Raw genomic sequence first — 15486 nt, 5'->3', positions numbered from 1 at the left:
ACGCATTTAGACGTCCAGGAGACGTGCAGAAAAGACGTGCAGTTCACGTCCAGAAGACGTCAAAGACATCGGTTCAACTTTCATTTTGGAACTATTTTTCAACCATGACGGGACGTGTCGGACGGACGTCTTTTCAACGGTCAAAAGACGTCCAAATGTTTGCTGGGTATCTCCAATTCCGGAACGCTCAATCTAAATTCGCACTGGACCCTCTCTTCATCAACGACTTTGGTTCAAAAAATGTAGTAATCGAATATTCTACCAAAAATTCCATCGATTAATCGAGTAATAGGATAAAATGTTTTTGCTTAATTATATTGATGCGATTTTGATGTGCGCATGCGCAGTAAATTTGACAGGTAGGATAAAATGTCAGGACACCGGACTTTTATTTTGATGGGTTGACGTACCTTTTCAGTTCTGTGTATGTGATGTAATGCTAGTTTTACTTAAATCAAATGGTCAAATGCTCATGAAGTGACTGTCAGAGCAGTTCTGGAGATGTTGTTTATGTGTTCAAGTCCTTATTTAGTGAGACAGCAGACGCACAAATTAGCGCGAGCGTCACGCACTCTTCAGTGTGTGTGATAAAGGAAGTCGCGCTTCTGCTCCATTCATTAACAGAGACACACAGAACATGCAGGATTTACATTTAAATAGACTGTTCCGGCTTAATATTTACAGATATTAGTCCATATCATGATTTGATGTAAGTGCAATGACCTATTTTGATTAATTCATTAAAAAAATTGGCAAATTCCGTGCCATTCCGCGTTAAACTGGAAATTCCGTTTTTATGACCTAGTCGTGGTATGCCAGCTCTATCTTGCAATGGACACATGCCACGACGTTCTCTTTACACCTTCAAATCAAAATAATGCTGAATCTTTGCAGTATGCGATTTCGAACGCAGCGCTTGTCTCCTTCCGCCAACAAAAATGCGTTGTCACATTTAAAAAAAATAAATAAATAAATAATAATAATAATCATTGCAAAAGAACCTGATGTGAGATTTAAAATAAATTAAAAGAGGCTTCGAGGCAGAGGAATTTGCCTACATCATTTTTTCTAATCGAGTTACTCGAGGAATTGTTTCAGCCCTAAACTTAAGCAGCTCAAAAGGGGCCTCTCACATAATCAGATAGAGGCCCTCGGTTGTTGTTCATCAGACATTTAAAAAAAAAAATCTCCTTGCCTATTCAGCATCGGACAGGGCTCTCCCTTCCGGTGCAGCAGGGCAGTGGCTCCCTTCGGTCGCAGTGTGAGCCTTTCTTCTGTCATTGAGTTGCGCTGCGTGCTCAGCGGCGGACAGGGTTCTCCCTCCCGATGCAGCAGAGCCACAGGCCCCCTTCGGTCATTGTGACAACCCTCCAACCGATGCATCAAATTATGCCTCGTATACAGTCGCAAGGGAGACTCTCCCTTCCGGTGCAGCAGAGCCGCAGCTCCCTTCGGACGCAGCGAGAGTCCCTCCATCAGTCGCGTTTTCTTGCCTACTCCACATCGGACAGGGCTCCCCTACCAGTGCAGCAGACCCATCGGCTCCCTTCGGTTGCAGTGTCATTCTTCAGTCTGTCGTTCTGAGTATGATGCATGCTCGGCGGTGGACGGGGGATCTCCCTCCAGGTGCAGCAGAGCCGTTGGCTCCCTTCGGTCACAGAGGGAGCCCTCCATCCGATGCATCAAACCACGCCTCTTATTCAGTCGAAAGGGGGACTTTCCCTTTCAGTGCAGCAGAGCCGCAGCTCCCTTCGGACGCAGCGAGAGTCCCTCAATCTGTCGCGTTTTTTCTGCTTGTTCAGGATTGGACAGGGCTCTCCCGTCAGCAGGAACGTGGCCCCCTCTAGTCGCTGTGAGAACCCTCCATCCGACGCTTAAAATCATGCCTCATATCCAGAGTTATGTTGCATGCTCAACGGTGGCTAGGGATCTCCCTCCCGATGGGGTACAGCCGCTGGCTCCCTTCGGTTGCATTAGGAGCCCTTCATCCGACGCGCCAAAGGCGGCTTGAATCTCATTGCCTATTCAGCATCTGACAGGGCTCTCCCTTCTGGTGCAGCAGACCAACGGCTCCCTTCGGTCGCAGTGTGAACCCCCCGTCCGAGTTATGTTGCATACTCGATGGCAGCCAGGGATCTCCCTCCCGATGGGGTACAGCCGCTGGCTCCCTTCAGTCGCAGTGAGAGCCCTCCATCAGATGCAACAAACCGCGCCTCGTACTCAGCCACAAGAGGAACTCTCCCTTCCGGTGCAGCAGAGCCGCAGCTCCCTTCGGAGGCAGCAAGAGTCCTTCATTTTTTGATATCCGGCATCGTGCTCCTCTCATAAGCGGCACGGTGGGCTTGCCGGTAAGACATTGCGAGCCGCAGCTCTCGTCGAAAACTGCACGGGCTCTCCCGGTCGCTCTGCATTTTTCCTCCCCGCATATAACACGCATATTTTGGGGGGAAGCTCTCTGGCTGCTGTCCTATGCCTTTAAGCTTCTTTTGGGGAGTTATTTGGGTTCGGGCTATGCTCCGGGCCCGGACCCCTCCCCCAGGACAGCACGCCAAAATATGCCTAATATTCGCCTTCAGATTAGATGTAAGGGTGAACTCGTGAAATGTGGTTTTATTAACAAAGTTCGGGAGGAGCACGATCAGATAATCATCCAATTTGGCACAGGTGCATCTCGTTTAGCTAATCATCTTAACTAGCACACAAACGTATATATATCCAGTCTTCCTACCTCCTGTCCCACAACAGTTTTTCGGGATCCCTCCTCCACCCCAACTCCTCACTTCTAATCTATTTATCCCAAATTAGGGATAGGGGGAGTTATTCGGGTTCGGGCTATGCTCCGGGCCTGGACCACTCCCCCAGGACAGCACGCCAAAATATGCCTACTATTCGCCTTTAGATTAGATGTAAGGGTGAACTCGTGATATATATATATATATATATTGCATGCGCCCCGCCCGGCAGTGTTCAGCGAGCATGTGTCATTCTCCTCGTCACTGCGCAGTTTGACGCTCCACTCAGTATTCTGCTCTATAATGCTCACCGAGAAAACAGAGTCCGCTCAAATAACGCTGACAGGATATTTCTATGCAGTATACTTGCTCCTGTTAGAGTAGTGCTACTGTGATGTAGCATGGTGTAGAGCTGAACTGGGCAACGCTGGTAAAATGATGCCACCTTCAATGACGCTGTGCTCATATGCTCTGATAATAATAGCTTTGTAGGACAATACATTATTTGGATAATTTGTCCAAAAAAAAAAAAAACGTATATCTGATTCTGTTACATATAAGTGAATATATATAATATTAATAATATTATATTTAAAAGTTTTGATATTTAATATTAAGGTAACACTTTTCAATAAGGTTCCATTAGTTAATGTAAGTTAATGTATTAACTAAAATAAACGAACATTGAACAATACATTTATTACAGTATTCTTAATGTTAATACAGTTAATGGAACTTAATACAGTTGTTCACTGTTAGTTCATGTTAATTCAGAGTGCATTAACTGTTAACGAGCACAACTGTTGATAATGCATTAATATTGTTGAAATTAACATGAACTTAGATTAATAAATGCTGATAATGTACCGTATTGTAAAGTTACCAATATTAATATAATATCTGTCCAGTTTTATTGTTACTTTCAGTAAAAGTGTGGTTATTTTATTGGCTTGTTTTTTCTTTTCTTCTTTTTTCAGTATCATTAAAATGTAGTTAAATTTAAAAAGTCTTACCAAATTACTTTAAATTATTTAATAAAATTATAAATAATCATTACAAAGCATTTTCATTTTTGGCCAAGCAATCCAGAATTTTTAGTTTCTGTTTCGGCCCAGAATTTTCATTTCGGTGCATCTCGAGATGTAAGACTTCATGTTTGATTTCATTTAAATTGAACAGTAATTTACTTTCAAATGCACCAATTGCTGGAGGGCCTGCACAACTTTTAAGTACAAGTTCAAGTAGGATGTTCCAAAATACCTGTAGTAGCACAACAGTCTATACCTGTTTACATTTAAGGTGGACTAGACTAGACTGTAATACAAATAGTTGAGTTTGCCAGGTGCAAACATATCTGCCAGGTTTTCATGAAAGGGTTGGTCAGTTTGTCTGGTTGACCATAACATTTTGCACTGCAGCAATAAAACTTAAGAGAGATAAACAAACTGAGAAATGTTTATTTTTAGTTGTTGCCAAAATTTTCCTTTGGGGACATAATTTGAAGTTGGAGGAGTGAGGAGTGTTATGTGCTTTTAAGCAAACAGAACAAAACAGAAAACAACATAAACCGGGGAATTTTTTTTTTTTTACGTGTTTTGTAATTTTTATTTGTTTATTTATTTTTGTTTTAAAAAGCTTAGTTGTTAAACTGTTTTCAGGTGGCTGCCAATGAAACATTTATTTTTTTCAATAACAGCACTTCATCAACCTGACTGTTGAAGTACATTACGGCAACATCATATGTTTACAACAATTCTAAATACAAGACGTGAATAAAAATAAAAAGTGACATTCTATTTCCTCTTTCAGGATTATGTTGTGATTCTGCATGTGTATTTCCAGAGCTCTGGTTTAGGTTTGTCTCAGAGCAGTTCTGTGCTGTGTTAGTGTCAGGGGCGGACTGGCCATCTGGAGGTTCTGGAGAAGTCCATCCGACAGCCATGCCCTGGCTGGTTCATCATCAAAGAAAAAGTGTCAGATTAAGTGACATTGACAGCCAGCAAAAGCGGTGCTAATGCAATCTATTTTTGCTTATGAGAAACCAAAACTGACGTGAAGGAGAGTGGGCTGATGGCAAGCAAAAGACATGAAGATAAATGCAGTTGGGAGAAGCAAAAAGGAAAAAATAAGCAAAAATATACACCAGGTTACCTCTCACTTTACAGAGCATGAAGCATATAGCATTATAGTAAAATCCCAGGTCCGTTTGTCCACTGCTATTTATCATTCCACATCGTCTGGAATGAATATCCATTAATTCATAAAGAGACAGCAGTGATTCTACAACGGGTTACATTTGAGAGCCATTGAGTTAGAAAATAGAGTAAATGAAGTAGCCTATAAGGTGATTCGTCTGATTAACATGACTCACACAGAGAAAGAGACAGAGAGACACATGAATACTCAAATAGAAGAAATCTGTTGTTTCAGGTTTCTAGATTCTAGGTTTATGTTTATCATTGTATTTTGCATTCTGCTCTATTTCAAGTATTTTAGTTAATACAATTATATATTTATTTAAATCCTCTGTTTAAAAAAAAAAAAAGAAACCACATAATTTGTAATGGTTTTACTGGTTGTAATGAAAATGATTGGAGTAAAGTATTGGTTTTAATGAAAACTGTAATGGCGCCTGTTGGGCTCTACTGGTAAATGGTCACCTTCCATTGGTGACTTTTGTTAAAGCCACTAAATCATAATGTAATATGTCCCAAAACTAACTACAGGAAAGTAGTTTCTGTGATGGTTCTATTGTTTTTTGTCAGCAGAGTCAACATGAGTTTTGTGATGTTATTTGCCATAAATACAATAGTGTTAATTTGCTCAATAATGTGAGATATTAGTGACTGTTTGTAGATGTGGTGGGCCTATCTGGGAGAAAATCCAGTGTTGTTTTTACTCCCAGTCCGTCCCTGGTGTCATGTAGCCTATAACAGCGCTTGTTTCATCACTCTGAGAGATAGTGAACACAATCTCAGCGTGTGAGGCTGCACTCTTAATGAGCTGAGGTGTTACCGTTTTGTAAATGTCACCATTGGCTACCTCAGCATTTGATCAATCTCCAGACCAAAGGTCATCCATGTAGTCAGAGGACGAGAAGAAGAGTGTCGTTTGTTATTTGATGATTACAATGAACAGAAAAAGCCATTTCCTTATACTATCCACCATCACATGAATGCAGTATTGAGAGCACATCACAGAAGCTCCATATATCATCAGGGAGTAACCCGTAGAGCTAGTAATTTAATAATAGCTTTCAGTATTTCTATTTTTCAAAATACAGTAATATGTTATTTTTTCTCAGTGGTGTAGCATGACAGAATTATGTCACATTGTGTTCCACATAAGTGAGCTGCAGCAGAAATCAAATATGCCCTTCTAGGTTTAAATATATGTCCCTAAAGCAGCACTGAGAAGTCATTCATTGATTCATTGTAGTACAACAGTTTGTTTATTTCAAGTCCATTTGATTTGTTTGAGTTATTATTAAATAGCATTAAGTTATTGCTCAATAATTTACTTAGCATTTTCTTATTATAAACAAGACAGTTTTACATTCAATTAGCTATACTGTATTTAGATTTTTTTTATAGTTAAAATAATCACATTTTGTTGCTTTGCAGCCTGAAATAAAGACAGACAAAGTTTTAATTTCATCCCGCTGTATTTACTCATTGCAACTTATAAAATCCAATTGTAAGATGAAACACCAACATTTTAAGAAATGTATGTATATATATATATATGTGTGTGTGTGTGTGTGTGTGTGTGTGTGTGTGTGTGTGTGTGTGTGTGTGTGTGTGTGTAAATAGAATCACTGAGTTGGAAAAAGGATCAATTGCAAAATAACTTGTAAATGACTTGTAAACTCAATCAGGTGTAGCTGATAACCTTCTCAATGACACAAAAAGCCATTTGATTTTCATCTGTGATCAGCTGTGCTCATTTTGCCAAGCATGAAAAGAGCCTTCCTTGAGCATTTCAGTCCTTGGTAGTCAGACATGGGGACTTGTGACTTGGTGACTTGGACTCGAGTCGACTCGAGTCGCTATTTTTATGACTTGTGACTTGACTTGACAAAAAATAAAATACTTGAGACTTGACTCGGACTTGGAAGTTAAAGACTCGGGACTTGACTTGACTTGAGACAGGATGACTTGAATGACTTGAGTGTTAATCACATTATGTTTTCAGTTTGAATATAAAATATATAAATTATTTTTAAAAAATAAAATTGATTACTCAGCTGGAGCGCAGGCTGAGAATCGCGTTGTCATGTCATGACATCATCAGTCATGCCCTCTCTGCCTTACGCAGACCACGCCCACTTAGATCAGATATCACATCACATCAACATCTCAGCTTGAGGGGTACTGAGGGTCATCGCTTTTGTCGTCAATAATTCGCGCCTAAAAACGCGTGGAAATCGCTAGTCGCGCCGCTTTCTCATTGTTTCCAAAGCGCTCGGGCAGTTGCGCCCCCGTGCGCGTCGCGACCGCGTTGCTTCCATTATGAGCGCGCATACCGGTGGCGCATGTGGTGGGATAGGCCACATCGTGCTCGGCTTGCAGACAAGACTCTCGAATCTTATATTTTGCAAGTGCAATACCTTGTAATAGAGGTAATGACTCACGGATGTACTCTGAGAGAGAGATTGTTCAGAGAGGAGTCTGTTGGATGTTTAGCTGTTATTTGTTTTATGGACTCAATGTTGAAAATGTAAAACATTTCTGTTGGCAGAAGTGAAAAATAAATAATTTTATGAAGTTACAATTTTGTTTGATTCCATGATGTATTTTACCTAACATGAGTATTTACAATGCAAATCCAAATTATTTTAATTTACTGTTACTTATATCTTGTCTTTAACTTTATTAAGATCAGATTCTGCAGGTAAAATTACAATAATAAGGTGACTTTACTTGGACTTGACTTGACTTACTACAGGACTTGACTTGACATAACTTGTGACTTGACTTGACTTGACTTGCCCAAGAAAAAAATACTTGGGACTTACTTGAGGCTTGAAGGTTAAGACTTGAGACTTACTTGAGACTTGCACATGTGTGACTTGGTCCCATCTCTGTTGGTAGTGCAACTGAAGCAAATGATCAACTATGGGAGGCAAGGCACTGTCATAAGATCTCCATGATAAAGTTGTTGTGGACAGGCACAAGTCAGGAGATGGATACATATATATATATATATATATATATATATATATATATATATATATATATATATATATATATATATATATATATATATTCAAAGACCTTGAAGCACAGAGAAGTCTATTTTAAGAAGTGGAGGGTATTTGGTAAAACACAGACCCTCCCTGGATCAGGACGTCGCTCCAAACTGGATGAAAGAGAAATCTGGTCAGAGAGGTGACCAAGAGGCCTACAGCAACTCTGAAGCAGCTGAAGGAATTTATGACAAAGATGGTCATTGTGTGCATGTGACAACAATATATTTTTATTTATTTATTTATTTTTGGTATGGGAGGGTTGCAAGAAAAAAGCAACTCTTCAAGAAAGGCCATATGCATCACCAAAACACCTTGCTTTGCCAAAACACTTTGAAGATTTTGAGGCAGATGAGACTAAAATTGAAAAAATTGTCAGGCAGAAATCGAATCCAGCTCACCTTTCAAATAACAGCATTCCTCCAGTAAAGCATGGAGGTGGTAATGTACTGTTATGGGGTGTTTCACTGCAGCAGGGACTGGAGCTCTTGTTAGGATAGAAGGAAAAAGATTTTGCAAATTCTATGCCGTTTTAGCATTAGCATTTTCCTAGGAGTAAAATGTTATATATACTGTATATAAAATTAATTATTAACTTAACCTACATTTAAATCATTAACTGCTTCAGAATGCATGCAGTTAACAAAATCATTGAAAAAATTGCTGTTAGCCTACAGCACGAATAAAAACATAAAATTACATAAACAGTAAATTACTGTACATGGCGAATTAAAGTATATGTCTATACAAAGCATTTTTATTCAGATTTCAGAATGAGTACTTTGTCATTTGTTACACATATGTTGAGCGTTCAAGGTTTATAATATTCATCTGATGTTCGCTACTGTAATGTATATGAACGTAGCCTAACTTTTTAATATGCAGGGCAAATTCGCGACATTAAGCAAATAACCGCTTTCATACACAGGACGTTTTCATTGTAAGAATGTACAGGAATACTTCAGATATAAAAACACTGACTTGTTAGGTAATGTTTTCGCATTAAAATTTTATGATTTCATATCAATTCAATATAATTTATGGGATAACCAATATGGCAGTGCGGTGGCTTCACTTTTATGATGTCATGAAAGGCACTTTAGTTGTTCTGGGCATGAGGCCAAATAGACATTTCAGACAAAATATAGGCAGGTATTATATTTTCAAGTTTTGCTCCACCAACAAAATAGTTCAGTCACAATACTGCAAACCACAGAAGTGAAAGTGTATGTATCAAACTGACAGAGTGACACAAACAGTGAAATGTTCAGTGCTGCTATACGAAATATCATCAATGTCATTCTTATTCAATCACATGAGTACACTAACTGTTGTATAATCTATATTTCTTTTATGTACTTTTAAAATGATCTATTTAAAGGATTGCAGCTCTCCTACGTTTTGTTTAGATTTTCTTCCTGGTCCACGCCAAATATTCATATGCTTGTGTAAATGTTTACCTCAGCAACAATATCACACGTCAAGCCAATACCCATAATGTTGGGGCAATCTTTGCGATGTCTATTCAGGTGGGCAACTTAATCAGTCTGGTGCAGCACAGCCCACTCAAACGGCGCTCTCCCGTCGAGGGGGAAAGTGCTGATTTCAGTAGAATGTCACCCCTAATTAATTACCCCCATAAAGCTGATTTATGCCACCATTTGTCTTTGCTGCTAGTGGCTGTACTGATTTCTCTAGTGTACCCCAGTCAACACGGCACACATATGAAGCGGTCTGGTTATGATATCAGTTAGACTGTGATGCTCCATGTCAGGGCGGATCATGTGGCCAGAGGGTTACACCGTTTTCCAGCTGTATTGGAACAATGAAATTCAAGTGGCATAAAGCTAATGCCACCAGACTCTGAAGAGCCCGCATACAGAGAGCGGGTGCAGATATCTGACCCCTTTAAATCTCATGTTCATTCAACCTGAATGCACCATTCAAATTTTTCACACTCAAGTGAGTGCAATGGCAGCATAACAGGGGCTTTACGAGTAAGTGTTTGGCCAGGATAAAAAAAAAGAATTATAGACCGCCCATCAGCAGCAATCCACTGCTACTGTGGGATTAGATTCATCCTCCGTTCTGCTCCCTTCACATCTGTCATTTTATTATTTTATAGCAGGCACTTTTCGTGAATATGGTAGGCCTAATACTTTAGCGGTGTCCCATTCCTTTCACAAATCCCATGTTCTGTTTTTGTGATAGTTTTATCTAAAATAAAATATAACCTAACATTATCTATGAGGTAGCATTGAGAAGTATGCATATTTCTTTGTAAATCACTTTGTATGGATGGTTCATTTCCATTTGAGTGAGTTATCACTCTTGCCAGATATCCATGCAATTCATCATAGTTTTGTTGTTGTTATTGTTTAATTTTTTATGTTTTAGTTTTGTGGAATTTAAGTTAACGAAGCAAATCTTAAGATACCATTGTTGTCAGATTTTATTGTTCATTTAATTATTGAAACAATCTTGAAAAAAGGGTTTTAGAGATTTCTGTATTTGCCACTAGCATTAAATGTAAATTCTATGTCATTTTAACACATGAAATGTGTGTGTCAACTGTTCATAATGATGATAACATAATATAATTAATATAAAGCTGCGCTCAAGGGCACATATAAAGCAAAAGTAACTTTGAATGTGTCTGGAAAAAATATCATGGAGACATTTTTATAATTTAGTCAGTGTCTGCTGTAAAGATACTGACTCGCCATCTCCACATGGACGCGCCTTTAGAGCAATGCTTTCATATGGATTACATAATCAGAGAGTATTTGTTTTCGATTTGAATTGGTTTTGATTTGATTTCTCATATATGTGAGACAAGAAGCCTGTAAACTGAGATTCATTCCTCTTTGTGACGCGCTCTAGTTCACGGAGACCGAGACGGCAGAAAGTGCACTCCGTTTGTTTCCTTTTTTTTTTGATAGCTGAGCCTAAGCCTCTTTTATCAGCTAGAGTTTAATTGACAATTAAGAGGGCAGCCCTTCTTTTTTCATTGACTCTTTGTTGAAACAGACCAGAAAAAAAGTCTTATTCATCGAAAGTTTCAGTAGCTTTCTCATTTTCACTGATCAAAGCTATCAAAACAGTATGAGTATGATTTTGCTATTTTTTAGACAAGTTGCATATTTAATGTTTAAATATGTGTAACGCTTATGCAAGGACAGAAAAGAGGAAAACATTACATTACATGGATTTGATATGGTTTTCTATAGAGAATGTGTCTAATATGTAAAACAATACTGGAGTTAAATTTCATTATGTAACTCAAGTCAATTTAATTGTTTTAAGTTGAACTGTGGGATTGTTGTTATGTTTCCAGGACAGAATCCAGGTGGTAAACGGGGCGTTATCCATCAGCAGTCTGACCCTGTCAGATACTGGGATGTACCAGTGTATCGCTGAGAACCGGCATGGCCGAGTGTTTGCCAACGCTGAACTCAGAGTCATTGGTAAGGAATCATTCAATTCACAGTTACTAAAGATAAGGTCAGATGCAGTTCATGTTTACAAATTTGTCTAAGATATGAAGTTTGTTGTGTTTTGGTGCAGCAGTGCTATTTATCAGTACTTAGCTTTTGTTTTCCTCATAAGCTCATTCTAACCACATTGTCAGCAAACGCTAGCACTCATTAGTCTTACTACACCCCTTTTGGCTGCATTTAAAAACAGTTGACCTGCTATTATGAGGAGGAGAATAACTTTCGACGGGATCAATGATCGAACCCATCTCGGCACTGAAGATTAAAGGAGTTGACGTTCAAGGCCATTTTATCATGCGACAGATGAGAAAAGTGCTCTGTTGCTTGGTCCTGTCATTTGTCAGCACAATGGGTGCTTTGATGCTGTCAGTGCTGAGTGCAGATGGATGCCAAACAGGCAGGAAAGTCTAGTATGCTGAAATTGCTGCCTGGGGGAGATGTGAGGTAGACAGTCTTCGCACTTTAGAGCCTTTAGATTTGTGCTGGCTGGCTTGACTCGGTTTGACTTAGTTTTGTGCGGGGGATAGCATGAGCTCTTGAGTGTGCTCTTAAGTGAGGATATCGCATTAAAAACATCCTCCTCGCATGCCTCTGGAAAACGATACAGTGACGAGATTTAGCAAAGAGGGTACCAGATAAATATGTAGCAGGTTGACAGGTTGTGTGGAAGAAAATGGATTTAACACTGATTGTTCAGTCTTATCCATTAATTCATTAAATTTTATTTCATATGATAATATTTGAATTTTTTTATACAGTAACTTTCAGCATCTTGGGGTCTTTTTTTATCGCTCAAAAGTGACAGTAAAGACATACTTTCTTACAAAACAATTCTATTTAAAATTTCTATGAATAAAAGAATCCTGAAAGTATATTTTATCATAGTTTCCACAAAAAAAAAAAAAAAAAAAACAAAAAAAAAAAATATATATATATATATATATATATATATATATATTAATAATAATAATCAGCCCAACTATTCTCAACATTGCTAATAATAAGAAATGTTTCAAATGATCGTATTAGACTGATTTCTGAAGGATCATGTGACACTGGAGACTGGAGTAATGATGCTGAAAATTCAGCTTTGCATCACATGAATAAACGACATTTTAAAATATATACAAATAGAAAACATTATCTAATAACATAAACATAATCTCACAATATTAATGTTGTAATTGCATTTTTGATCAAATTCATGCAGCCTAGGTGAGCGTAAGATACTTTTTTCTAAAACATTAACTAATTAAAGGCAGGGTAGGTAAAAAATGTATAAACAACTTTCTTCCAAATTTGTTTAAACTTTCTATATATATCAATGCATAATTAAAATGTAAGTACTCTGATAAAAAGAGTATAAAAATCGAGTGACCCTAGACAGTTTAATCTGTATTAAACACAGCTTATTATTTCCAATCGGGACGAAACATAGGATTGGCTTAGGCGACTGTCACTCTCTCGCAACCATGGCAACCACCCTTTTGCCACACATGACCTGCCCACTTGCGCGTGCACGTTTGATTTGAGGAATTCAACAGGCAAGGATCCTAGGAATACCAAAACAATGGCAGAGAAAAATTTTTTTGTTTATTTTTCATGAAGCATGTGTCATTAGCACACGTAGCTGCGTAATATAGCTAACATAACATTACTTAGCGAGCCGTAGTAGAGACGATAAATAATCTATAGGAGCCCAGAAGGGAGGGGGTGGAGTGAATGGAAATAATGAGCAACAGTCGTGAGAGGTCTACAGACACTCGATTTTTATACTTTCTTTTTCAGAGTACTAACATTTTAATTATGTATTGATATATAAATAAAGTTTAAACAAATTTGGAAAAAAAGTTTTTATACATTTTTTACCTACCCTGACTTTAACTAATTTTTGGAATGGTATTGTATATGAAAAATGCAATTCATACATCAGTTACTTGAATAAACCTCTTCAAAGAAGAACGTTTTACTTTTCTGAATTAAAATGTTATATTATTTGGGACATGAAAGCTCAAATGTCAATGTGAATGCAAATGTCCTGATGTTAGAAGAACAGAATTTTTGATAAGTAAATCTTATTAAATTATTAGCTGTAATCTTTTATTTATGTTTTATTGTTTACATTTACATCTGTATTTATTCCACATATTATATTATATATAAAATGTCCTTTTTCTTCAAAACAATTGACACTTTTTGATATACTGCTATCTAAAGCAATGACATTTTTTTTTTCTTCTCAGATACTTTTAAGAGTCAGTCGGTCTGTCCTTCTGTCAGTTTTGTAAGATGCTTGTTTTTCTCTTCACATCAGCAGTGGCACCAGATTTCTCCAATAGTGTGCTAAAGGCACAGACACTGGCTCGGCAGGGTGGAGATGTTTTGATTGAGTGCAGGCCCCGCATGTCCCCGCGTGGGATGATCTCCTGGAGGAAGGGCAAAGAAGCCCTGCGAGAGAGCCACAGGTATTTTTACCAACCCATTTCCCTTTGTCTGCCAAGAACCTGTTTATTAAAGTGATACAGACAGAGCAATATGGTTCAGGTCAGGCAGAGGGTTTTTACTGATCAAAGGCTTGATTATTCACATCAAAACGTCTCAACAACAACAGCCACTGCATTTGCATTTACTTGATCTAGAAAAATAAAAACTCTTTCAGGTCACAGAATAGCATCAACAGCACTTGAACAATCAGCCAATCACTGATTACTGAATCTGTAGTTCCATAAACGATTTTTATTTTGTTATAATGTAAAATCTAGCATTGTAAAAGTTCATTTGGACCTTTCTTTTGTTGACTAGAACATTCATTTTCATATTTATGTATACAGTAGATTTAGGTGGTTGGTTTAAATGTGTTTGATACAAAATTATCAAATCACAAATAGATTCATGTATTTTACAGAAAATAAGTATATAAGCATTCAATGTTTTTATTTATTTTACAAGATTCTGTCCACTACTGCATTTAGGCTCATAATATAAATCAGTCATCCAAGATGGTCATTTCTTTCTGTCTTCAGTCACAAAGAAATGTAGGTTTTTGAAGAAAACATTTCATGATTTTTTTTTTCATATAATGGACTTCAATGGTGGCCAACGGGCTGAAGGTCCAAACTGCAGTTTCAGTGCAGCTTTAAAGGGCTCTACATGATCCCAGCTGAGGAATAAGGGTCTTATCTAGCGTCATTTAAAAAAAAAAAACATAAAATTATATGCTTTTTTACCACAAATGCAAATCTTGGACTATAGCTCGTTGGAAAGCTCGGGAATGACAGGTGGAAGTAATCTAATCCTTTAAGTCATTATCCTATAATACATTTAATAAAATAACAGAAAATAATGGGGATCTCTCCCTACAAAGATCATTATTTTAAAACATTATTTATTTTATTTTAAATATTCTTAGAAATATTTTTGTCAGTCATTTATGTATGAATTTATATACTGTATAAACAAAATACTAGAATTCAAAAGATTTTTTAAAGAAATGAACACTGTTATTTAGCAATGAAGAAATGGATCAAAAATGACAATAAATAAAAAACACTTTTCAAATAAACATTGTTCTTTTAAACTTTCTGTTCATCAAAGAATCAAAAGAAAGTAACTGTAATGGTGCTAACAATTCTGCTTTGCCATTACAGGAATAAATTACATTTTATACTACAGTATATTCAAATAGAAAATAGTTAATTTCAATTCTAATAATATTTTACATTATTGCTTTTTTTTTACTATATTTATAATCAAATAAATGAAGCACTGGGGAGCATAAGAGACTTATTTAAAAAACAACCCCAAACTTTTGATTGATATTATATTAAGCAGACCATCATATAGAGTTCTGGATATTCCATCTGAATGATTAAAATGGCTTAAAGGTCACCTCCCCTGACATGGATAGCATCCATTGGAGAATTAAGTATGACTGAGTACAGAATAAGAAAGAAAATTAACATCAAAGAAATCTAGTCACATTAGATTTAAGGATTATGCAAATGCATTC

The 15486-nt window shown here is 37.4% G+C and overlaps 1 protein-coding gene across 3 annotated transcripts in view; it reads left to right on the top strand.

The window, feature by feature from the left end:
* The window catches only part of LOC132128944 (contactin-4-like), a 76716-nt gene that overhangs the window by 47630 nt on the left and 13600 nt on the right, over nt 1–15486 (top strand). For all 3 annotated transcript variants that reach the window (XM_059540356.1, XM_059540357.1, XM_059540355.1), the window contains exons 10-11: nt 11318–11447; nt 13792–13942. In XM_059540356.1, the coding sequence (XP_059396339.1) occupies nt 11318–11447; nt 13792–13942 (281 nt within the window). The remainder of the gene's footprint in view (nt 1–11317; nt 11448–13791; nt 13943–15486) is intronic.

Source organism: Carassius carassius, chromosome 46 (assembly GCF_963082965.1).
Source record: "Carassius carassius chromosome 46, fCarCar2.1, whole genome shotgun sequence".
Lineage (NCBI taxonomy): Eukaryota > Metazoa > Chordata > Actinopteri > Cypriniformes > Cyprinidae > Carassius > Carassius carassius.
The sequence above is the reverse complement of the archived record's forward strand: the minus strand, read 5'-3'. Positions and strand labels throughout refer to the sequence as shown.